The sequence below is a fragment of the Ochotona princeps genome, chromosome 18 (assembly GCF_030435755.1).
Source record: "Ochotona princeps isolate mOchPri1 chromosome 18, mOchPri1.hap1, whole genome shotgun sequence".
NCBI lineage: Eukaryota > Metazoa > Chordata > Mammalia > Lagomorpha > Ochotonidae > Ochotona > Ochotona princeps.
The window spans coordinates 46,634,790-46,661,625 of record NC_080849.1 but is presented as its reverse complement, the minus strand read 5'-3'; the positions used below and the strand labels follow the sequence as shown (position 1 = coordinate 46,661,625).

Below are 26,836 nucleotides of genomic sequence, written 5' to 3'. Positions count from 1 at the left end.
GATCTCACAGAATAGAGTGAGAATCCTTGCCACCTTTGGAAAACTGGGCCCAGTGGTCCTCAGGAGGAGATGATCCGAGACGAGGCAAAGCTCAGCCCACTGGGGACACAGCTGGGGCCTTAGACTGTCGTGATGCTTTCTTTTTCCATCTCCCGTGGGCATTCTGCCTTCAAGGGCCGTTGCTTGCACTTCTGCGCTGTTTCTCAGCTCTTGCCACTTCTTTTCCTATCTCCTGTGCTACTTCAGGTCGAAGCTGTCGTCCATTACCTGGCCTCCATGGATTCACTTGTACCACCCAACTCAGTGTGTTCAGTATTACCACACTATTCTCTTTTTAAAAATTTTAAATTGTTATTATTTTTCTAGATTCAGTGTTGTATGCAAGGGGATTCCTTTGTTTCTTCCTCTTTCTCCCTCTCTCTCTCCCCCACATCATTCTCTGTGGAACATAGGGCTTGAACTTGCCAACAGCCCCACCGTTTTTCTTTTTCTTTTTCTTTTGCTTAAAGCCTTTCAGAAACTTCCCCCTGCCTGTCACCTAGGGTTGAGCAACATTCCCCACTAAGGCTCCAAGCTCCATGGGATCCGTCCCTCTCCTGCCTGCTCAACTTCACTTGCCACGCCTTCCTCATGCCGTGACAGTGTCAGCCTTGCCTGAAGTCCTGCCACAGGACCCTTGTCCTTGCCACCCTTGTGCTGGAGCGCTTTTGTAACTGCATGTGTTGCTGCAGGTTTTGACTTAACTGTTGTGTGAAAGCTTCCCCCGATCTCCCAGACTAGCTGGGGCCTCTGTTCCTTGCTCTCATCCACAAGAGTGCTGTAAGTAAAGTTTGTCATTGCATTTTGGAATTGACTACTCACTAGATTCTAAAGCTTGTGAGGGAGGTGTTATTTCTGTTTTGGTTCACTGTTATGCCTGTAGCAGATCATTCTCTTTTGCAGATCATTCTCTAGGTCCTCCCAGAGTATTTGTTAAGTCAGTGCTAGTGAGAACAGTTGATTAGGTTGAAATAGGTTTGGGCCCTGGGCACAAGCACTTGTGAAAAATGACCAGATGGTTGGACATTGTCTTTGTAGTTTATAAAAATTTTGAAAGCTTTCAGGCAGTAGAGACATCACTTTCCTTGTGGAGACATAGGTAGAGGTATAGGTTGAAGGGGAATGAGAGATGGGTGTGTTTCCCAGAGTTGAGGGATGGGCTTGCTCAGCTGTTGTGTCTAGGGAGTCCAAGGGAGGAGACTGATTGAAAAAGGGTTAGGTATTGGGGTCCACTGGGGTTGGTGAATGACAGTCCACAGTGAGTAGAAAGCCATCAGGTCTGGTATAGATAGTATTCATCATCGGAAGGAACTGAGACCAGCCTTGAGGGTCTGCACTGGGAACCTCACTGATGAGGAGAAGAGCTGAGACAGAGCCCTGAGAGCTGAGGGAGGAGCAGTGGGCCTGGGAATGTGGTCCTGGGACATGGGTGTTGTGTGCAGTTCTCTGTGCTCCAGGACCGGCTGCTGGCCCCGTGCAAGTACCATCACTCTTCAGAGTCAACTTTTCTGTGTGGTGATGTCTTTTAAACTAGAAATATTTGTTGGCTTTTTGTTGTTGTTGTTTGTTTGTTTGGAAATAGACATCCAAAGTATGTAAGGCTAGGTTTTAGGTTTTTATGACACTGTTGTTTTAATTTTGTGGTATATTGCTTTGTGTGCTGCGTTTGCCACTGTCTTTGCAGTTTTAATTATTTGTAGTTGTCTTTGCAGTGATTAGGAATTCAGGGAAAATTATTTATCTCAGGAAGTGCTGTCATAATTAATGTTTCATAATAGTAAATGTGAATTTGGTAGCTGAGGATTTAACTTGACAAGGAAACTCTATTTATGCCTGGTTTTTAAAACATTAGAAAAGATGCATGGGAATTGAAAATACTTATTCAAACTGATGCACATTTATGGCTTATCAGAGTAATTGGTCCGAGAAATAGGACATTTATGCCACATTTAAACCTAAGGGAAATCATATTTTTCATTTTTAAAATGATTAGCTGATTTGTTAGCCACACTTGAGCTCCTTAACATTATGACTATGTTAGAGGCTGTTGTTGAGTCAGCCTCATAAGCTTCATGTGCAAAAAGCACAGGAGAGTACTGGGTGCTATGCATTCCACATGCACTCTTATGTCGGGGCTGCTGCGCATGGGACAGCTCCAAGAGACCCCACGGGATTTCTTGCTCTGTGCTGTGTACCATGAGCCTCAGTTCAAATCCGAGAATACAATACCTATTTGATGATAATCATAGCCCTAAAATAGTTTATTATTTTTAGATTATTTTTTATAAGAGAAAAAATTAAATGTTATTTGCTTGGTGGATTTTCCTAGTCCTAGAGCACATAGAAGCCTTTTGTTGGCGAGTTTGAGCAGTTTGCTCTGTTCATGCTCCTTACTCAGTACTGAGATACATTTCTCAGAACTCTGAGGTTAGATGCTTCACCTGACTCATGTGGCAGTGCTCTTTTTTGTGTTTTGAGGAACATCCACATCATGTTACATCCACAGTGTTACAGTAATTTACATTCACAGCAAAGTGTGCAGGAGTTCCCCCACAGGTTTTTTTTAAATTGTTGTTATTTTGATAATATTAAATCTGGCTGGAATGAGGTGGTGCCTTCTTGTGGTTTTGACTTACATTTCCCTAATGATCAGTGATGTTGAACTTTTTTATGTTCCCATTACCCATTTGTATGACTGACTTTGAGAAATGGCTGTTTAGATTTGCTGAGCAATTTTTAGTTGGATTATTTGTGAGGTTATTTCATTTTTTTTTTTAGTTCCTTATATGTTCTGGATATTGACCCCTTCCTGGATATGTAACTGGAATATATTTTCTCCCATTCTTTAGGTCGCATCTTCACTTTGTTTTTTTCTGTGCAGAAGCATTTTTAAAAAAGTAAGATAGGACCCGGTGCAGTAGCCTTGTGGCTAAAGTCCTCAATTTACATACGCCAGGATCACATATAGGCACAGGTTTGTGTCCTGGATGCTCCACTTCCCTTCCAGCTCCCTGCTTGTGGCTTTGGGAAATAGTCTAGAATGGCCCAGTGCCTTGGGACCCTGCACTCTTGTGGGAGACCTGGAAGAAGCTCTGGGTCCTGAATCACGTTAGCGCTGGCTGTTGCAGCCACTTGGGGAATGAGCCAGAATTGAAGATCTTTCTCTCTGTATCCCTTTCTCTCTGTAAATTTGACTTTCCAATAAAAATAAAAAACTGAAAAAATAAGATAGGTTTACTTATTGGAAAGGCAGGACAGCAGAGAGAAAGGGAAAGAGAGGAAGAGAGACATCTTATATCCACTGTTTGATTGCCCAAATGCTTGCTATGGTGAGATTTGAACTGGGCCCAAATTAGGAGCCACAAAGTCCATCCTGGTCTCCCACATGAGTGACAGGGCCCCAAGGACTTGAACAGTTTTCTGCTGCCTTCCAGGTGCATCAGGAGGGAGTAGATGGGAAATGGATTGTCTGGGACTCAAGCCAGCACTGTACTGTGGGGGCCAGTGTTGAAATTTGTGTATTAACCTGCTGTGCAAACAGCTTTACCACGTTAGTCAACCATGTAATGCCCACAGAAGCTCTTTTGCTTGCTGTAGTCCTGTCTGTCTGTTTTTCTTTTGTCCAGGAGCTGTGCTACTGGGTAGGTATCCAGGGGGGATGAACTGAATGTGTTGAAGAGACATCCGTGCACCTATGTTTATTGCAGCACTATTACAATAGCCAATAAATGGAGAAATCTTAAGTGCCATACCTTAATGAATGGGTGATTCTTATCACCGTACCATGCTCTGATACATATCTATACATGTCTACATTCAGTTATGTCTAGTTAAGGTAAAGATATCTCCTCAAAGAATGAACATTCTTTATGATGCAATAAGTGGATAAAGAATATATGATGTCTAAATACAATTGAATATTATTCAGCCATATAGAAACAGAAAATCATGTCATTGACAATAACCCGGATGGAACTAGAGCTTCTTAATAAACCAGGCACAGAAAGTATCTCATGCTGTTACTAACGTATGAAATCTAAAACACAGGTGATCTCACAAGTCAAAACACTGCCAAATCCTGGAGAGGGAAGGGAAGATGAAAACAGAGTTATAGGTAAATATTAGTAAAAAGTCCTGGGGTTCTGTTGTAAGGTGACTATCCACGAGTAACATGCTATACATTTCTCTAAGGAAAGGGAAAAAACAAAGGGCAATATATTTCATGTTTCACCATAAAAAGTGTTCAGTGTTTGAGGAGATATATTTACCTTGATTGGATATAACAATGTATACATGTGGTATCTTACAAATACATGTAATTTTATGTATCTGTTAAAGTTTTTAAGCTCTTAGCTGGAGAAATTTATCCTGCATGTTGTTTGAAAGCCAGGGTACAGGCTGACTTAAAACCCTTCTGAAAGCTCTAGGGTAGAATCAGTTTCTTTCCTTTTTCTGGCTTCTAGAAGCCACTTGTACTTCTTGGATCATGGAGCCTCCCTCTATCTTGATCCAGCAGAATCATGTCTGTGTGACTCCTGTGTTAATATTCCATCTCTCTCCAACCACCTCCCCTGGCTGCTTCCCCCGAGGACTCCTGAGAGCACACTGGGTTACCCAAGACACTTTCCCATCTCAAGGGACTTGAGCAACCAAATCTGTGAAATTGCTTTTTCCACATAAAGTAACAAATTCACAGTTTCTAGGGATAAGGATATGGACAACTTTGGGAAGCCGATATTCTGCCTTCCACAGTTTGCAAACTGCTAAACCACTTTAGGCTTCCGTGCAGAAAATGGGAATTAGTTGGAACCTGTTACTAAGGAAGCAGCACCATCATTGAACTCTTTGGCATATGGTTTAGCATTTTGAGTCAACAAGTCTAATAGCTATTAAATTAGGGATTGTGTTGATGCAATGTTATAATTCACATCAGCTCTAACAGACTCTCACTCCAAAGGAGTCATAAAAGACTGAGTGGGAAAAGGGCAGAATGGACAAATAGAAGGTTTCACTAGCTGTTTTGAGTGAGATTTCTAGGTATGTAATTCCTTAACAAAACATATATATATGGAGAGAGAGAGAGAGAGAGAGAGAGAGAGAGAGAGAGAGAGAGCGCGCAGATCAAATTTATGGATAGAAGGAGAAACAGAAAGATCTTCAGCCACTGGTTAATTCTCCAAATGGCCACAAATGGGTGGAGCTGAGCCAATCCAAAGCCAGGAACTAGGAGATTCTTCTGGGTCTCCCATGTTGATGCAGGATCCTAAGGCTTTGTTTGGGTCATCCTCCAGTGCTTTCCCAGGCCATGAGCAAGGAGCTGGGTGGGAAATGCAGCAGCCAGGACATAAACCGTTGTCCGTATGAAATCCTGGTGCATGCAAGTCAAGGATCTAACCATTGAGCTATTGCGTCGTGCCCCTCTATGAATTTAATTTTATGAGACTATTTTAAATATTTTCACATTAAAATTTCCCTTTAAATAGATATACATTATATATCCAATAATAAAATTACACTCATTTACCCAAATTATCTGCTGATGAACTGAAATTCTGAGTTCCTTTATGGAATCTAAATTTATGCTCACTGAGAATGATTAGTGTTTCCAAAGGTTATCAAGCTGTGAGGGTAAGATATGATTCCAAAAGGAATTTAAATATTTATGGAGCCAGGAGAAAAAAGTATCCTTGAATATTATTTTAAGTATGCCCAATAATTGAAGCCTGTCAACATATATCTTAAATAGAGGAACGTTTAAATTTGGGTCGACAGAATTCAGTTGCTAAAAGCAGTAAAAACAGCTGGAACTACATTGTATTCATAGGTTATATTGGTGTCCAGGATACATAGAAGAAAAAAGTCAAGCAAAATAAGTAGATAATTGCTTTATGGAAACAATATTGCCATTTGATGAAGTTGGTGGTTAATTTGAAGATTTGCAAGATAGTGTTCACCTCCTAGTAATATAACTTTTTAAAACAGAGTTTCAGTTGATGAGAATTAATTATTTTCATAGACTCTCTGCCCCATGTCTACCGGGCCAAGGGGAGAATCAGCTCTCAGTGGAGAACCTCATACACACGTGCTCTTGACTTTGCCATTGTCCGGATATTTCAGCAAGAAGGCTGATACTCCTTAGTTTGTATTCACCTCTCATGTCATAGCCAGTCAGACTCAGAAATCCCAGTCAGTATTCAGCCTGTTATTAAGGTGACTCTTAGTTTGCTTAGTAGATTTTTGTTTCTTCTGCTTTATGGTTCACATCTTCCCTTCTGACTTGATGTGTTGATTATTTCTTCTTCTTTTCCTCCTTTGTTCGTCTTCTTTGTTGTTTTCTACTCAATATTTATGCATCCCATGTATTATAATTGGTCAGTTTGTTCTTTTTTTTTAATATATTTTAATGCTTTCTATTTTAGTAACACTTCTCTTTTTACCTATCATTTAAGTGTTGTGATTCTCTGTGTTTCAATTGTGAGCCTTTTCTCACTTAATTCTTTTGTTCTGAATGGCATCTGTTTTCATCTAGATGCTGCTATGCTTATTTCTACATAACTGTAGATCCATGATACAACTCTTGTGCTGTAAGCAGACTCCATCTGGTTGTCCTTCACCCACACCAACTCAACCCACTCCTCCCCAAAACATTCTCCTATTCTGTGTTCCTGGTTAATTTTAATGCTGTCACCATTTACCCATTCACCTAACTCAGAAACCAGAATGCTCCATATATAATCTGAAGCTTATTTACCTAATGAGAAGGGAAACATAACCAAAGGTATGGAATCCATTTTCAAAGATGAATGGGAGAAAGAATGATTGTTTTGTATCTGTAGAAACCTGGAGAATCTAGGTAATTTCCTAGGAGCATTAAAGGTAAGCAAACTCCACTGAAGAAGTTAAACATTGGAAAAGTGGGAAAGATTGGAAGGGGTGCTCCGTCTGAGTTCAGTTGAATTGTTCTTCACATTTGAAAGAGCAGATGACTTTAGTGATGACAAACTATTCCAGGTCATTGAAAATGATGAAAGTTCTTTTATGGATTCAGTGAATGTAGCCTGAGGAAGGTAGTATAAAAAAGGCTCTAGACTATAAATATATGCCATATGTGCATGCAGATATTACAGGCTGTATAAATGCTAGCAATAGAATCTAAGCATATATTCCTAGAGTTCTTTCCTATTTTAAAGATGATAATGTTCATTAATGAAGCCAGCAGTGAAACAGGGATCAATATTATACAAATTGCTAATATTGTTCACACATCTACAAATTCAAAGGGAATTGCTAGATATTGAAAAAGCTCTTTGTGAAATTTCTATTCATAGCAAAAACTGTTATGTGAAATAGAATTGAGTACAATGAAACTTACCAAAATTCAGTAGAAAAGTGGGAAAACCTTTTCAACACAAATGGGAAAACAGAAAAGGGTAAACCATAGCATCCAGTATTTTCTTGTATTTAGTGAATGAAATAATCAACATACTTAGCTATTATTACAAAATTTTGAAGGAAGAGATAAAACTACATGTGTATGTGTGTGTGTGTATACCTAAAAAATTCAAGAGAGTCTAATTATAAGGTATTGAAATTAGTACAGGAATTTCGAAGTGATTGGATAAAGGATGAACATAAGAATCATTTGCTTATTTCAGTCATCAGCACTTAGAAATTAAAAAGGAAAAAATTCCATTCACAGGAGTATTCAAATATATAAGGGGAACCTCATATAACAAAATGTAGGAAATCTTTTAAAAAACAAATTAATATCAAAAAATGGAAAAGTATCAAAATGCCAGATTTCCTCAGATGGATGTTTAATTTAACACCAATGTATAAATCTGTATGGCTTAATTTTGTACTTTTGGTGGTGTTATAGTATACTAGAAATTTCTGGAACAGGATAAGGAAACAGGATACAAAAAGATACAGGGAAATAAATGAGAAAGATGATCAGTCAATTTGGGAGACAGCATAGAATATTTAATAGATTATTCTTGTCCATCTGTACTTTTCTGTGTAAAAGCAAATTCCAAATACATTAAACGGCTTGAATATTTAGAAGGAAAAATTATGTTTCATAAGACCCTTTTTAGGAGACTGAATGGATTGTCTACAAATGAGACAGTACATCAAAAGTCAAAAGCTATAGTGTATAGATGAAATGGAAAACATGTCAAAATCAGCTTTATTTATTCTGAAAAGTTTTACTTCACTTTCAATTTTAAAAGATGTCCTCATTGAGAATATATTTTTGTTTTCCAAAAAATTATGTCAGTTGGCCTAATTTTTTTATTGTAGAATTGGGCAATGTTTCATTTCATAAGTAAAATAAGTTCCAGTGGTCCAGAATAAAGAGATTGGTTTTATAGGCAGAAAGGTGGTTGAAAATAATAGAGATAAAAATAAAAAGTGGATTGGCCATTTGAAAGTAATTTTCCTGCTAAGATGGAGAGAAGGTGAGAGAACAATAGGAAAATAGCTGACTGGTTAAGCCCAGGTTACTGCAGGTTATCATTGTGTAAGAACTGAGACAGCGTTGATTTCTTCGTTGTGCCAATTTAAACTGATCTGTTTGGGAAACTTTTCTGTTAACTTGCTAATCCTGACTTCTCAGAAAGTCAAACACCTGAGTTTCAGTTTGATAATCAATCAGCATGAATGCTTTGATTTTTCTTTTTCGCATGGTGTATGTAAAAGGTCTGTTGGGATCTTGTGATTTTTATTTAGCAGTTCCCCCTGTGTTCAGTCGTTGGATAGATACACACTTGTTGGCAGTCTGACGGCCTTCTGTGCTTTCGAAGCACTTCAGTGTTTGGATGCCTTTCCATAGTCTTCTTGCCTCCCTTGCTGCTGATGAGAAGTTGCTGTATATAAAGTTATGCAACTCCTCTTGCCATATTTCTTAACTCCTTCTGTGCTTTATTTTCTCTTTAATACTGAGTGTTGTCTGAGGTCATGTGCTTTACTTATGTGTCTCAGCTATTGTTTGTCTTACCCATTATAATTTTTGGTGGATGAATTTATGGTTGATTTATTTCTTGCTGTGTCATTAGTTCCTAGCACATATTAAGCATTCCACTGATATCTATTGGATGAAAAATGAAACCATTCAAGTTTTTTCAAATTACATCCCAAACAACAAGGATTTCTCTGACCACTATGTTTTAAGGCTGTAGCCCTCGTATCTTTGTTGGGCTGTGCTTGTCTGACAGTTACTCATTTCCTCCACTAATCCTCAGGCTCCTTACTGGGAAGATCTGTATGTTTTTTTTTTTTTTTTGTAATACATTAACCATTTTTTTATTATTAATTATTTTGCATTATGTGACAGTTTCATAAGCTCTGGGGTTCCCCCCACCCCTCCCCATGCCCCTCTCCCACGATGGACCCCCCCCACCCTGTTGCAGCATTGCAGTTCAAATTGAATCAAGATTCTTCCCTTGCAAACAGATGCTAAGCACATAGTCCAGCTGCTCATTGTCCAGATGGAATGTACAGCTTCTTGGGGAGACTATTTAGCTGCGATCAACCCCTAGTGGTTTTAATATTTCTCTAGTTATGAATCACTGCCAGTCTCGCCACTCCCATTTTGATGAGGTCGTTGTAGAGTTCACTGGTTGACACTGTCCATCATAGAGTATTCATTTGCCTGGTTTTCGCTGCCAACATATATCTGAGATGGTTGATTGACCTATTCTGTCCTCTGTCTTTTCTTGGCTAGGGTTCTGAGTCCAGCTGGTCATCACCACAATCAGCTTGTAGGTGCAATTCCTGGGCTGGTTTGTTTTCGGACTGGAGTTGCTCTGGAACCCTTGGATGCTGCAGACTAGGTTGGTTCTGCCCAGCACGTACTCGGCACTTGCGTCAGCCAGTGGGGGCTGTGGCCTAGTCGGGGTGACCCACAATAACCCCCACCAGGCCCGCCCCCTATCCTGGTCCGCCTGTGTGTATAGCAGACTAGTCCAGTCTGTCCCACATCCCATCTAGCTCTTGCACTTGTCCCTGGGTTTCAAAGCTTAGTTCTGACTAAGCAGCTCGGCCATCCAGCCCCCACAGATGTTGTTGAGTTCGTCTCTGTCTAGCCACCCCAGCCCCTCTCCAAGTTATCATGTTCTCCCCTGGTATGCACATAACTTGGCAAGGGGAGAGGCTCAGAGGAAGGTGCCTGGGCAACTCCTCTGGCAAGATACAGACCCTCCAGGTCAGCTTAAGAAGCACAATAGGAAACAGCCCAGTATAGGCCATGGAAAATTTCCCACGGGCATACATTTGGCATGGGACAGGGGTAGACCAGGCTGAATCGGTGCATGTTGTCCACTGGCATGTCCAGACACCAGAACGGAGTGAGGGTTGGGCCAGGTTTGGTTGCAACAAAACCAGCGTACATTGTGGAATGTCAGGGCGAGGTTACCGGTACTGGATTTGACTGCAGCGCCCAACCAGCACACGTGAGAACCAGGAGGGGCAGAGCCGGCATCGTAATTTAGGGGCTGGTTCCCTCACCGGACGGCTGCTCCCACTGGAGAGCATGGGCTGGTTTGGGGACAGACCACACTAGGTAGGGCTGCAACACCTGTGTGCCGCACGGGAACTAGTCCAGGGAAAAGTCAGACTGAGCAAATTATCCCATACTGGGGCAAGCATAGATCAGAATGGATGAGGGGTGTAAGGACTTGGCCGCTGCACTGGCTGGCGGAAGCTGGCTCTGGGGACTGATTCTGTCAAGTCAAATCGGAACCACCCGAAAAATGCATAAACTGGGACAGTGAACGACCCAGGAGGGAAACAATGGGTTCCCCCCTCCTGGGTCACTGCTCCCGCGGGAGGACATGTATGTTGTTTTTCGAATCATTACCATGAATTAGAGAAGGTACTTGGTAAATATTGACTCAGTCAACACCTGACTCAGGTTGTTTGTATTTGTCTTCTTATTGTGGTGAAAAGATCAGTGATTTCTGCATTATCACACTCTTGTGTGGCTCTTTGATTTTGTCACTTCGAAGGTTAGCATTTCTATTCCTTGCTTTCCTACCTGTGAACCTTGTCCCCAAGGCATGCTGTTCTTCCAGCCATCCTCGTCTTCACACTCAGGCCTCCTTGTACTAGCACACGTTCCTTGTTTAATGGGAGAAACCATGCTGAGGATAATCCCGCTATCTCAGCTTGATTTTTACCCGTTCTGCAGCTTAAGAGCCTTTAGTTTTCCCTGCATCTTCAGTCAATCTCATTTTTGAGTCAGGTCTCAAGGAAGAGCCACTTATGCTTTTCCGGGTACCAAATTCGATTGTTGGTCCTCACATTGTTTTAAATTTTTATCAAATAGGACACTGACAATTCTGTCTTGGGAAGATACCTCTTCCTGTGTTCTTCCTTCTCGCTGTCCTTTACTGATTTTTTTTTTTCTTTCACTCATCATCCTAATTACTGTGATTTTCTTAGCCTTCTGTTCTGGTCCTTCCTGACTTTGTGTTCTTCAAAACCTCTCTGGAAATCTGTCAAGCTCTGTACACTGATGGCCACCAAATTCAAAAATCACTTACAGGGGTTAATAAAACAGGTTCTACATGGACTCATCCAGTGTCTGAATCGTTAGATCTGGAGTGTGGTCTCCAAATTTGCATATTGACATTTTTCACGGGTGGTTGTGCTTTGAAAACCACTTTGCTGAATAATTATCTTGCACTTCTTCTTCCTCTTGTCTCAGACTTCCAGTGATAGTGTCTTGCATGGCTGACAGCTCTCGCCACAGGCTTGCTGAAACTATTGATCATAATCCTTGTACCCTCAAATCCAGCCTTTTCCTTCAATTCTGTGGAACTGAAAATAAAATCATGTCCTGTGTTCTTCTTTCTATTCTTTCTTTATTCTTACAGTTGTTTTCCAATTTCAATTTTTCTCATGCCAGGAAGGCCGCTCACATAATTTATCTCTCATTTACCAGGCTTGGAGTGTCTCATGTACTTGGCCAACTCCTCTCAGCTGCTTCAAGCCTCACCATCTGCCCTCATTTAGAGACTTTCAGGAGCAATTGGAGAAAGTCCTTTGGTGCCAAGCCCCTTTTTGCAGAACCATGGATTTAACTGAGGGACTGTCTCTGAACTATGTAGTACTCAATCCTGGTTGAATTTCCATGACTGCTTTTCTTGGTGTATTCCATAGACAATGCTGTAACCTTGACTCTTAGCAGATTCCCCCCTATGTCTTGAAGGAGATCAGAGTATTTGGTAGCACAGTGATACATCTTCTGCCCTAGTACTAGAAGCTCCAGAGCTTTCACCATCTCAGTTTTGCCTCATCCTAGTCCAGCCATCCAGCCTTCTGCTCCATGGATCCCCATCAGCTTTATGCTTAATGCTTAATAGTCTTTGTGGTGTCTATAGAAGTTCCTCTTCATCCCCCACTTTCATTGCTCTGCTGATGTTGCATGTTGCTTCTTCCCAGAATGCCTGCTCTGTTTCTGTTTGTCTCAAAAAGCAACAGCCCCCTAGAAACATCCCCCCCGTAATAATTAATCCTTCTTGATACATTGTTTGGGTTTCTTAACTTTGCTCATTATCATTTCTGTCTGCCTGTTTATTTGTCAAAATATTGTACCCATCAAATGCCAAGGTGTCAGCGATACTGGTCAGTCCAAATGCTCAGTGGCGGCTGGGCTCCAGTTCTCTTGCATCTCACAACTGTCAGTGCCTGCTTTGCTCAGGGAGATGAGTAATGCGCAGTTTTGAAACTGGGCTGTACCAAGTTGAAGAGCAGCTTGAATGTGCAAATGAAGCATGTAGGCAGAGCTTGGGAAATGTCTTTGCTGCCGTGACGTGACAGAGTTGTTAAGTGTGAGTCTGTAAGGTGCAATTACACTCGGGGAGCTGTTGCTTCAGGGTTATTATCCAACAGTGGTAAGTTGTTAACATTAGATAAATTGTATCATTTACAGTTGGTACCGCAAAAGAAGGCATTACTTATACATGTTAGAAAATCTGATGGTTGCTATTGATAGCTGCTTCTCATATTTTCTAGCTGTGAGTTCTCTGTGAGCCTCAGTGTTTTAGAACTGCAGCATCATGATCTGATATTCACTTATGAAAGTGAGTGTGTGTGTACACATTCACACATGTGTTCACACGTGTGTATGTACACACAGACATACCCAAAGCAACTGATTTCATATCTGGCATAGAACAAGTCTATATTAAATGACAGATGATGCGCAAATAGAAGAGTAACCAAAAATTGTTGAAAATATAATTAAAAGATATTTATTTTGGTACAGTGTAAAAAGGTATGCATACAAGGGATTCAGAATATTGATGAAAAATATATGTTATGAATAAGCTATGCATGTATGTAAAATTTTTTGTACCAAAATAAACTTAATTTTGAATTATTTTCCCCTAGTAAAAAGAAATGAAATGAAGTAGTAGTAAAAAGTGAAAAGAAATGAAATTTAGAGTTTACAAAGCTTTATGGATAGCTCATGTTCTATAATATGAATGGCCTACCTAGGGTGTATTTGAGACAGTTACATAAAAAATAAAATAAATTCAGTGCCTGAAGCACTTTTTCTCATAATTGGTTCTTTCTCTCTAGGAAGCTGAGAAATGAGTAGGTCAAACTATCCATGTTCAAATTTAATTTTAAAACAATTGTGCTGTTCTGCCTACCTTCCTTCCCTGTAATTTGTTTAACAAATATTATGGTCAGACATGAGTATAGTTTCAAATGTTCAATGATGAACAATAGCAATAAAGTGCGTCCCTTTTAATAGCTTATGCTCTACTTAAAAAACCAAAAAAAAAAAAAAAAAAGAAAAAAAACCCAGGAAGCCAAAACTGGCTACTTTCAGTTAATGTAATACCTATGTGAAATAACAAGGTAACACAGTGGGAGACAGACAGCAGAGGCTCAGGGAATCTCAGCTGGGTGGGCAGGGTGGGCCTGTTTGCAGGTGCTTGGGGGGAATCTCAGCTGGGTGGGCAGGGTGGGCCTGTTTCCAGTTGTTTGAGGGGAATCTCAGCTGGGTGGGCAGGGTGGGCCTGTTTGCAGGCTCCTGGGGATAAGTACGGCACCGTATTGCTGAGTAGTTCCCTTACTGTCCCATCATACTTACCTCTTTCAGAGTTTTTTATTATTTGATATTATGTACTCTTGTTCTTATGAATCTTAAAAGGTTCTTTGCATACTTATGTGATCATCAAAGGTAATCTCTTAGATACAATTTACATTTGGTAAAATGATAGCATAGGACAATTGGAAATATGATTAAATTGAGAAATTACGTACAGTCTCTTAAAGAACACAGCTGTTGTAGAAAATGAGGTGTCTGTATTTGCTTTCAAGCCACCCCGGATATGTTTTTGTGAAGTACGTAATTGTAATGAAGTGGAATGATTTTGTGCAGATATGGATGTTGAATCATCTTAACCGAGCATCTTCAGAGTTTGTCAGATTGCTTTCTGTGTTTAGAAAAATAAAACATCTCATGTTGTGGTAGAAATGGCAGCAAACCTTCTATTGCAGTAATGGGGCAACAGACTTCAAGTTCCTTGATGGAAATTATCCTGTGCTTTTTTTTTTTTCTAATTTTCAAACAAAATAAAAAACTCCATTGATGATAGTAGTTTTAGTCTTATCGGTGAGTAAAGCATTTTTTACAAATATAATATTTAGTAAATCTGGTTCTTAGCAGGAACTAGTTAGTGTTGTGACAAATATGAATGTTAACGTCACTGCTTTTGCATCTTTTACCTATAAATTAATAGCAGGTTTCTCCTTGTTTCCCAAGTCCAAATTATTTCTTCCATTGTAATGATATGTTTGGATATCAAAGGAAGGATGCCTATTGTTTATTTTTCATTTCCTGCTTCACAGGAACAGATTTGTGTTTTCGTTCCAGTGGAGAGACAACACAGATTTTGGCACTTTCCCAGGAACTCAGAAATCTTCTTGGATATGGTTAAAATCTATATGAGATATTCTTGTACAGCACAGTGCATTTGGCATTTGTTATTCCATCCAGTTGAATTTTTAGTTTCAGAGGTTTCAATGTTGACTTAGATGTGTTTCATACCACCTGTCATTGCCAATGCTAACACAGTGCTAATCTTCTACCAGCCATGTCTTCTGAAACATTCTGCAGCAAGATGAATGTTTAAAATTCATCTAGCACTTTTTGACCAGAGCTCTTCCAAGGCCACGTGTGTGTATGGTTAGGCAACAGTATTTGCAGAGAATTTTTATTTTTTATATTTTTGAGAATTTAAAAAATATAGTGATGCGAAGAATGATTAATTCCACCATTAATGTATAGCCGTTGTTAATATTGTGTGGTTTCATTCCAGTTCCTGTTTTATAAGATCGTGTTTGCAAATATGAACCTGATAGATACATAGTGCTAAATGGATGTATGTATGTATGAATGAATGAATATTTTAATAATGATAATATATATTTGTCTCAATTGAAAATCAATTGTATATATTTATGGGATACGAAGTGATGTTTTATTACATGTCTGCATTGTATATATCAAGTTGCTTAGTAAATCTGGAACCGCATTTTATTACAATGAATACTTAAAATCTATTCCTTTAGCAACTTAAAAAAATTCCCTCCTTCTTTCTTTTTCTTCCTTTTGTCCTTTCTTTCTGTCTCCTTCCTTCCATCCTTTCCGACTCTGACAGAGACAGAGAGATCTTCCATCCACTAGTTCACTCCCTAAATGCCTGGAAGTCCAGGCTGAGCCAAGCCAGAGCTAGGAGCTTAGAGCTCAGTCTGGGTCTCCCACAGCGGTGGCAAAGATCCATTACTGGAGCCATTACTTGCTGCCTCCTAGGATCCACATTAGCAAGAACCTGCACTTACGAACAATGTTCCACTGAGGGACGCAGTTATCGCAAGCAGCATACTCAGCCTCACCCCCTACTCTTAGCAATTTTGATGTTTAAAATAGACATTTTTAAAAGCTCTAGTCATTGTATTATGCAGTGCACCTCTAAAGCTTATTCCCTAAGTGAAATTTTGTACCCTTTGATCAGCATTTCTGCTTTCTCCAGTATGCACTCCCTGAGCCTTTGGTAATCATCTTTTCTGCTGCCTACTTCTATGAGTTAGAATTTTTTAGATTCCGTAAATAAGTTACTTCATGCAGTGTTTTTCATTCTGTGCTTGGATTATTATTATTCTGTGCTTGGCATAAGTTACTTGGATTGTTAAATTTTACTCAGATAATTGTCTAGACATTTTCTTAAATATTTTTAAGTAATACACAATTTGTCATAAGCTCAGAATCATATGTGTGTATAGATACCACAGTTTACTAAGCTCTCCTCTAACATTAATACTATTTTGCATTTATGTTATGATGTGCATTTTTACCAGAAACCTTTAATAGAGCTTGATTAATTCATCAGTGTTGAATTCTAGTTACTGAGACATGGAGTTACAAAAATTGTTAATTACTTTTCTATTTTTATTAGTTAAACATGGCACTTATTGAATCACAAATTATTCATCTAAAAATATGGAAAGCAGAAGAGCAACAGAAACACAATTGAGAAGACATGATTTGTGATTCTGGCAGCATGATTTTATCCAAGATTTGGATTTACATAATTTTAGTTTTGTTTTTAAATCATAACTGTTTACCAAAAAGGATCATTTTGTTTTCTAAACTGCTTTTTCTCCCCACTTAGTACTGTATCATTAATATCCCTTCCTTTGTCATTAGACAGCTTTCCACAATGTGATTTTACTGCCTATTATTAAAATGATACATCTGCACAATGTGTTTAATTAATTCCCCCTTGGTGGACCTTTACTTTGTTTCCAGTGTTTCATTATTATTCAGAGTTCTGGTGCAAAAGCCCCCTGACTTTTCCCTTGGGCACATCTACTGTGATTTCATTAAGACAGATTGCTAGGAGACTTGTTTGTACAAACTATAGGAATAATTTTTAAGGCATCTTACAAACATTGCCACGTTGAGTTTTGACAGGTCATAACAAATAACAGTCACATCCAAGAAAAAGGTGTAAAAGTAAAAGGAGTTATAAAATACCATCAGGTGATTCACTGAAAATTAACCAGAGCCCTTTCTGGAAAGCCTGTCCCTGCTTGCCCTCTCCGAGTGCACCTGTGAAGCGTGTGTCAGGTGCTGCCGTTGAGTGGAAGTGCCTGTGCCTTGTTCCTAAAGAGGAGGAGCTGCATACTCAGGGGATGGATGGGGATTTTACTGAATGCTCACACAGCACCAGAGAGGCCCTTACTAGTCGCTGGGTCTTCCAACTTAATCAGTCTTGAATTTGTCTTCCATTAAATGTCTTTTTTTTCATTGCTAATTATTTCAAGAAAAGTTATTGTGTTTTCTCTTTCAGGCCTCTCAGTGGTTGCAGAGGAGGCATGGTCCTGGGAGCAGTACCTTCAGGAACAGAAGGCAATAGCTGCACCTATTGAGCTCTTTTCCAGGGTCAGTCACTGAAACACTTTATTTTTGCAAGGCATCAACACTTAAAAGAGTTAATTGTAAGCCTATTTGCCTAGGTAGCCTGCTGACTTACCTTGATTTGTAGGCTGTGCTGGGAAGTGACCGCGTGTTCAGCACTTGGTAGGATGGGACTGCCCGTGCTTGAAGCATAGCACCACCCATTCAACCTGTATGTACCTCAGTTTCCTCATTTGTAAAGTAGGGAAAGTACTTTAGCTATGTGCTTCGGCTGTTGGGGAATGTAGTGTTATTCTTGTTAAGGATATAAGCTGCAACGTGCACTTGATACACGGTCAGTGTTAGTCTTTGCTAGTCGATAGTACTTGCATGTCTCTGTCAAGATTGGAGGGTCCATTTTGCTCTATTGCAAGGGAGTTGTGGGTCAAGCAAGATGTTGTAGGAGAGAGTAAACCTGTTAAATCATGTCATAACTAACTAGCAAGATGCACAGAGCTTGCATCATAGTAAAGGCTCTTGGTTTGCCAGGCACAGGGCCATGCTGCCCGAGAGCTAAGCTTTGCCCAAGGTTCTAAAGTTCATGCTGTCCTTTCTCTTATTTTTTTAAGTTTTTAGTGTTCCATTATATTGCATTTTAAACCCCACAAGAACCCAAAACTTTACTTTTCATGGTTTCTCTTGTGTTGCCTCTAGTATTTGCTACTCTGCGATGGGGCACTAATTGCAACAGCATGGGGGAAGAAGTATAGTAAAGAGGAAAAGGGGAGCCAAGGACTGACAATCAGTTTCCAAGAAAGTATACTAAACGCCTTTTTTTTTTTTTGGTTTGGGAGGTTTGCTTATTTGATTAAGTAGTATGAAAGGCTCTGCTGGTACAGTGGCTCTTAACCCTCTGTTTCACAGTAGATTCTTCTGATGGGATTTGGAATGCATAGGCATGAGTTTTCCTGAGATCTACTGGTCAGAACCTTAGTTTGAGAGCCTTCCTTGGGCATTCTGTCTTAAAGTCCTCTACTACTGAGTGTGTAAAAAGCAAGCAATTCCTGCTTAACTGCCATGTCCCTGCTACCCCATATTGCAATTACCTAGTGAAACTCAGCCTGTATGTCTGCCAGAGGCATGTAGTTCTTAAATAGAGGGGATCTCTGCCACCTTTCACCCATGTCTGCCCACAGTGCCTGGTGGGGAAGCGGGCTTGGGTGACCAGTTGTGTTCAATAACTTCAGGGAAATTGATCTTAGTTCTCTGAAAAGGTCTTTAAAAAGGCTTACCTTGGACCAGGGCAATATGGGGTAACTGGTTGGCTCTTTCCCCCCTGGGTTCAACTTGCACCCTTCTCATAGAGTCACTACTACAGTTTTGGATGTGGAGTGGGTCAGAGCATGAGCTGCCTATGGCTTGTCATAACATTCTGCAGACAGGTAGATCCTGGTTGGGTCCATGCAAAGGATACATGGGAGACTGTTGGCTTGATAGTACGGTAGTCTAGGGTCTGATGGTTGCCAGCATCATAAAGAGGCAAAGAAAGTGATTGCAGTTGGAACTGTCATGTCCCAGGAGTTGGATTTCTGCTGCTTCCTGTCATCGGGTCACAGGGCAGGCAGCTTTTCTCGCCTCCACCCAGGTTTTCATCAGGTATTTGGGTGTGAGGTGAAGTGGTTGACTTCTCTGAGCAAGATGCAATTTTGGCTGAGGCATCGAAGTGTTAGATTCCTGTTGCCTGCTGCATCACCCTTTATCTCTGCCAACCAGTATATTTATTTTATGCTCAGAATTTCCCCTTTAGGATCCTTTAAGATTCCTCAACCAGTTCAAAAACACCTGCACAAAAGCAGTTTCTGAGAATGAGAATTTATTTCACGGCTTGGTGTGGACTAAAAGCCACTATGGGGCTGATGTGTGATGCTGCTCTCTGAAGTGAACCCTTATGGTGAGGCTGGGTTTTAGTTCTGGGGTGTGGCTCGCAGGGCTTCCCCTTGACATCAGAGAGAGTACATGGAGGGGTCAGAAAGCACTTACCAGGAGAAAGGTGAACTCGATTCTGGGGTTGGGCAAGCTGTCTGTGCAGGGTTGGGAGAGCGACTTGTGGAGAGGGTCAAGGAGTGGGAGATGTCCTCTTGCATGGTTTCTCAGCTAATAACAGGCTTGAAACTATGTCTTCAGCAAGCGTTCGAATCTAAATATTTGTCGGTTCCAAATGTAGGAGCAACATGTAGGCTATGAGAGAACAAGAATGTGACTAGTAGCCTGCTTCTCCTCTTCCTTACGATCGGTCACGCTGAGTGTGTTGCTTAAGGCTGTGCCCGTGTTGAGTGACGTACAGACCAGACTGATGCTGTAAAGTGTGTGTGCCTCACTTGCTAGACTCTGGCCATCTATTTGGGGCAGAAAATATGCTCATGAAAGCACAGTTGCAGCAGGAAAGGGAGTATCATTTGACAGTGGAGTGGGCAGAAAATACTGCCTCCTCGTGCTGTGTGTGAGATAAGGCCTTCTGTGACCCTGAGCAGGGAGAAGATGCTTGTGCTCCAGATTCAGGGTTATACTAAGTTGGCATCTGTATTTTGAGGTGAAATAGTGTGGTTTATTGTTGAAAGTATTCTTCCATGTAACCGAAAAGGCAGGTACGTACTCCCCTTTCCAGGGTGGGTGTGGCTCTGGGCTCTGTGCAGCTCGTGTTCCTTTTCCTGTGTAAATCCTGCAGTGTTGACTGTATAGGGCAGCCTGCTGACACAGTTAACACTGCAGTGCTAGAAAGGAAACTTAAGATAGCTTGCTTATCTGGAGTAGAAAGCCATGCTAAAGAGATTAAGGTAGTATTCTACTTTGAATATGTAGTTTCCATCCTGATATTAAAGTGTTTAAAGACTATGTGAAAGCCACACACACATGCACATGCGTACATGCGCACACACATATATATGTACAGATCCACAGTAAATTCTGTCATGCAAATCAGATATGTTTTCCACTGAGAAATTCTGTGTGTATTTTTTTTTAAAGATTTATTCATTTTATTACAGCCAGATATACACAGAGGAGGAGAGACAGAGAGGAAGATCTTCCGTCCGATGATTCACTCCCCAAGTGAGCCGCAACGGCCACAGATGCGCGCCGATCCGAAGCCAGGAACCTGGAACCTCTTCCGGGTCTCCCAAGCGGGTGCAGTGTCCCAATGCATTGGGTCGTCCTCGACTGCTTCCCCAGGCCACAAGCAGGGAGCTGGATGAGAAGTGGAGCTGCCGGGATTAGAACCGGCGCCCATATGGGATCCCGGGGTGTTCAAGGCGAGGACTTTAGCCACTAGGCCACGCTGCCGGGTCCTCTGTGTGTATTTTTAAAGAGTATTATATCAGTTTGACTTATACATAAGGTTGTTTTGCATCTGAATGGGTCTGTTTTGGATTTCTTTCTGCACAAGGCAAAGTAAAGTGTTTTTTAACTTTCATAATGTATTTTACCATCTGGGATAATGAGTATAGAAGGATGAAAACACTGTATATTGACACAGTAAATGCAAACATATTTTTTTCTCCATGACCTGTGGCTTGTACCTATGTTGATTTGATTTAAAATATGAATTACTGGGCTTTTGTTGTTGTTGTTGTTGTTCGAAGTTGCTGAGAAGAACGATTTCTCTGTCCCTGCTCGCCAGTCCTCTTACCTTCACATGAAGCTCTCCTGTGTGATTCTTTTCACCCTGTTGCTCATCGTATCAAGTTCTGGAAGGCTGCCATGGAGCCCCAGCTGGAGGCTTGCACCGACAGAGCTGCTGCCTGTCTGTCAGGTCGGCCCCCATGTGCCATGCTTGATCTACCCTGAAGGCCTTTGGGGCACTCTTGCTCTTCCTCTTGAGGTGTGCCCTTCCCAGGCAGATTTCCCAAGCCTGTCCACTCTGACGTAACAGCAGGTGCTGGCTGGGTTGCTGCCTACCTGCCTACCTGCCTACCTGAGGGTGAGGGCCTGGGGCAAACCAAGAGTCACAGGGAGACAGGAGGTAGTTCTTATGTGTTTGGCCATGAACGGCACCTGGACCTCCATCTTCAGAGCCACTTTGGCCAGTCACACCTGTGCTGCCTGGCTGTGGCCCAGGGGGGTAGCCAGTCCCACCATCTGCAAAATAGGCAGTTTGTGGCTATCTCTCTGTGTCATTAGCCTTTTCTCTGATGGCAGCTCTAAACTCTCAGACCTCCTTTTCCCTGGCCTTGGGAACCATAACTGTCCTGGAAACTGATGAACCTGCAGCTTCGGCCTGCTTACCGATACTCATAGACTTAGTCCTATCTTTCCGCAGTGTGTTGGAGGAATCTACCCTCCCTGGTTCCATCAGCCTTTCTCTGACTCTGGATCTGGCCATTGCTGCATTTCTAGGGTTCTCCCCCTGCAATTTATCAGCTATGACCTTGAAAAGTTTCTTCTTTGGAACCAGTGCTGTGGCTTAGTGTGTTAAGTTGTCTCTTGCAGGGCTGGCATCCCATAATGGCACCATTTCCAATCCCAGCTGTTCCAGTTCTAATTCAACTCCTTGCTGATGCACCTTGGAAAGGCAGTAGAGGATGGTCCAAGTGCTTGGACTTCTGTACCCTGCATATAGAAAAAGAAAGTTTCTTCTCTGTGCATCTTGCTTTTTAGGTAACAGATGTGCTTAGATGTCATCACTTACAATATTTTTGTATGAAAGTCAGATTCACACAGAGAAAAGGAGAGTGAGGGAAGGAAAGGGAACGGTGAAATTTTCCATCTGCTAATTTCTTCCCAATATGGCTATAATGGACATATACAATGTACATGCCCAATATGGCTGAAATTTATTCCGAGTTTCCCATGTGGATGTAGGGGCCCAAGGACTTGGGTCATCCTTTGTTGTCTTCCCAGACTGTTAGCAAGGAGCTGGATTGAAGTGGAGCAACCAGAACTCAAACCAATACCCATATGGGATGCTGGCACCACAGGTGGAGGATTAAGCTGCTACGCCACAGTATGCTATTGGCCCCAACGTCTCTTCTGCTTTTAAGAAAACAGTCACCCTTTGGTTCTGTGGCCCCCTCTCACATCCATCTCCCTGTCCCAGTCTAAAGTCCTGAAATGTTAGGTGGCATTTTCTTTCTTCTTGGTTTTTCTCACCTTTTCTACCCATTGCCTTCTCCATCTGGCCTTTCCTCCCACCTCTGCTGAACCTGTCCTGCAGAAGTGACTTTCAGGATGTCACAAGTAGATCCTTGGACTCCCATCACTGGCATCACCGCCTACTCCTGGCCTCTGATTGTGTTTCCACTCAGACATTGTCTGGTTCAGCCCATGTCTCTTTCCTCCTGTGACTGTCTTTGGGCCCCACTCTGCACAGCTCTCTGGCTGACTCCATCTCATCCCTCCACGGGATAGGTCCCAGTCTCCTGCCAGGCCATTTTCCTGGTCTGCCCGCTTGCCTGTCTGGATGGCACTTGGGGCTCTCCTGAGAGCATTCAGCTAGACTCGGCTCACATCCCCTTCTCAATTTTCCTTCCAGGCCCTCCGATACATTCCTTGCAGTGGGGAGGGGTGGGGAGTGCAGAGAGTCCATGCCTTTGCTCTGCTGTGCTTGGGTATGGCCTCCAGGCTGCTCAGCTTCTGCTTCATGATTGTTCAGCAGCCACTCTCTGTGGCTAGCACTGCTGCCACGAGCTAGAAATAAGCCTCACATATTTTTACATGTATTTTAGCAAGAGTTTATAAATGACCTCTCAGGCCAGGCTGGACTTTGTAGCATGCTGTGGCCATAGTGGCCCTTTAGGCCAAGAGGTGTGTATAGTATCTGTGGCTGCTTTTGCTGTAAGTCCAGGTCACATGGAGACATATTTGCCTATTGGTGGAACTGTGTTATTCTTGAAGATGAATCAGCATCCTTTTTTCTTTCCTTTCTTTCTTCTTTCTTCCTTTCTTCCCTCCCTCCCTCCTTCCCTCCCTCCCTTCTTCCCTCCTTCCCTTCTTCCCTCCTTGCTTCTTCTATTTCCCATCCTACTTTGTGGTTCTCAGGGAGAAAAGTTTGTTGCTTTTGTGTGTGCCACCTCATTTGAACCCTTCTAGCTCCTCCCTTCCCCCTACTTTCTGAATTGAGAGTTCTGGGGTGCACCTCTCCAACTCAGAATATTTACTTAGAAATGCAGTTCTCATCTTCCACGTCACAGGAATCTCTTGACTGCTGCTTTGGGACAGTGCACATGGCAGTGGCTGACAGTTCACTTTTCTGATGACAAGCAGTTCTCAAAATTCCTTTCTCCCAGTTCAGAGTAACATATCTGTGTCCAGAACTCTTGGTCCATCCTGTGTGCCCTGACCCTCTGCTGTCCTCCAGAGTGTAGGCCTGCCTCATCTCGCTATGCTTGGCTTTGTTGGGAGCTGTCTGGATTATATCCCAGGCACTGCTGCAGTCCTCCTTCCTGCCTGCCTGCTCGTGAGAGTGTGATTTCTGCACTCTGGGGAAGGCCCGCTGGGAAGTTACCATCATGCAGGCCTTACCTGCTTGCACTCTGGTTAAGCCCTTGACCTCATTCATGGTGAGAACAGAGGTGGGTCCTCTGGTGAGCCCCTTTCTACAGCGAGGCACAGATGTGGTGTCAGTGGTGGTGTTTTTTCCTCTCTTGACTCTGCACTGACCTTCTGATTTTCCAAGATAGAAGATTTCATCTGAACATGTCCGCAGTCAAGCAGTCTTTCTTGCCTGAAGTCTTAGCAAAAGGAACACACCCTCTTTTCTAAATTTAGTTTGTTTATCCTGTTCTGTTACATTCTTTAAAATATCATTTCAAATACATGTATATAATAATAGATTCTGAATAATCCATGCATTTAGTTTTGATAAACTATTAGTTTGTTCTTAGCTGTGCAAGTGTAGAAAGATGCTTCAGTGAACATCTCTATTTGTTTTAATTCCTTATAACACTGGTTTAGATCCCAGAACCTTCCATTAGATCCCATAAGTAGTTTCCTCATGCATCTTCCTCAGACAGCACTTTCAGTATTCCTCCCAAGGCAGGTGGTGGATATAACAGGGTTCTTGAGTTTTGAGCAGTGGACCGACAGACTGTGTGCTTTCTTATGTGCTGTGAAGCAGGATGCTCTTGGTTTGCCAAAAGTGTTCACTTGCTTGATTATCTTGTTTTTATCTTCAATGTATGACTTGTTTTCCAAGCTTGAATTAGCTTCATAAGTATTTAACGTTTTTTTTTTCCAGGAAACAAAAACAAAAAAAATTATCTTTCGAAAATAAAAAGTGTCCATTATATTCATATGTTTGGTTGTGATTTAAGTCACAAGGCATGTGGAACCTTAGTGGGAAGTGTGTTTTAAAAATAGAGTGCAGCCTTATGCAAAGTCATTTAAGCTGATTAATTACTGGGGCCCCCCAAAACGAAAGAAATTTCCATCATGTTCAGTTTTCATAGTCTCCAGTGCTGTAAGTTCTGAGACAAAAGTGAAGATGTGTGCTAAGCTTGTGCACTTAGTGTTGGCTTCTCGGAGCGGGCTGGTTTCAGAGAACCAGCGGTGCTGTGAAGCCGTCCGTCTCGCTCTGCAGCCAGCCGCGCAGATCAGGGCTGCTTTCTGGTTCCTGGGAGGGGCTGCTTATCTGTAGTTCCAGCTGGAAGCTGAATGTCAAGTTCAGAACTCTTCAATAGGATGAGAAATGGAAAGAAGAAAATGTGGCATTCTAAATCAAGGGAAGACATGACTCCTCTCTTTTAGTTAAAGGAAATGTGTATTAAAGTATCTTTTTTTTTTTATCTCCTCCCGTTCTGGGGCAATTTAGTCATTTGGGATGAAATATGTGAATTTATTGTTTAAGATACCAGACTCAGTGGATTCGAGGAGTTCTTTCACTGACCAGTGAGTTATCAGACAGTAACTTTACAAGTCATTGAAAAATTGTCTTTGTATGGTCAGTAACTTCATAGCGTCTGGGTTCTTTATTTGGCCCCGTGATTCAGTGTGTCATTTTCTCTGGTATGTGGTGTCTGTTTCAGAAACCACAGTTAATTCACTGATTAGAGTGTGTATTAGAATGTTGGTTCTACAGCCACATTTCTTGCTTTCCATAGGTTCTGGGAAAAAGAGAACTTTTGCGTCTAAGATTATAGCAGAGTGGATTTACAAAAAGCCAATTAGAATTGGCTTATTAAGTTTATTAAAGCGTACTTTTGCTGACCCCTGAATTCCGTGTTCTGTATTTGTAGAATGCCTCTTCGTATAATCTTAGCAATAGTTTTGGATCTCGAGTTCAAGACTGATCTATGAAAAGTATGCAAAAATACCAGGGCGGTAGTCTCTTAAATGGAGAGGTTCAGAATGACACAATCAGCCGTCCTTCACTGCAGCAAGTTGTGTTTAATTGTGTGGGTGATCATTTTTCTCTATTAGCCTAACAAATAGATGGCAAAAGTAGGCATCACTTCCAAAAAACAGGAGTTGAGGCATGCATTGCTGCTTGGCCTGGCTATACAGAAAGAACAGCTGTAGCAAATTGCAGGCACAGCTGTATTCTGCTTCCTGAAGTCTCCGAAATACGTTGCTTCCTTAGAGGGTGAATTAATGATGGGATCCCTTGAAGGATAGATAGACACCTGGCTGTCAGCTGTGTACTTTTCTTTTGATGGCTTTTTTTGAGTTATAGATCTCTTTGAATGTCTGATAATAGCTATTTATAATACCCAAGAATAATTGATTATATTCCTTTGCATACAAAGTTTTGTATTAAATCAAGGGGGTTTCTGTAATTTCTGAAAAATTTCTAACTACATCCCCAGCGCCATCCTTAAAAACAGCTCTGCTTGTTGAACCAGAATAGAGAAAAATTCATGTGTGTGAGCTGTGTGAATGTATATATGTTGTGTGTGAACATATGTATTTTCAAGTTGTCCATTTACAGTGTGATTAGAACAAGAGAAAGCAAGCAGGGGTCTAATCTTGATAAATCCACTTTTAGCTTGGGAGAAATTTGTAAAGCTTTCTAAGGAAAAGCAAGGAAGAAATCTCCTCGCCTCTAAATAGTCCTGTAGCACATTTTAGTGAGTACATTTCAAGATGGAACAATTCGGGCCCGGCGGCATGGCCTAGCGGCTAGAGTCCTCTCCCTGAATGCGCCGAGATCCCACATGGACACTGGTTCTAGTCCCGGCAGCTCCACTTCCCATCCGGCTCCCTGCTTGTGGCCTGGGAAGACAGGCTAGGATGACCCAAAGCTTTGGGACCCTGTACCCATGTGGGAGACCTGGAAGAAAGTTCCTGGCTCCTGGCTTCGGATCGGCGCAGCACTGGTCCTTGCGGTCACTTGGGGAGTGAATCATCGGATGGAAGATCTTTCTCTCTGTCTCTCCTCCTCTCTGT

At 41.6% G+C, this 26,836-nt stretch overlaps 1 protein-coding gene across 1 annotated transcript in view; it reads left to right on the top strand.

Annotated features, from left to right (window-relative positions):
* The window catches only part of L3MBTL4 (L3MBTL histone methyl-lysine binding protein 4), a 391,255-nt gene that overhangs the window by 77,258 nt on the left and 287,161 nt on the right, over positions 1 to 26,836 (top strand). Inside the window, exon 5 of the mRNA XM_058677030.1 lies at positions 17,412 to 17,503. Coding sequence (XP_058533013.1) covers positions 17,412 to 17,503 — 92 coding nt within the window. The remainder of the gene's footprint in view (positions 1 to 17,411; positions 17,504 to 26,836) is intronic.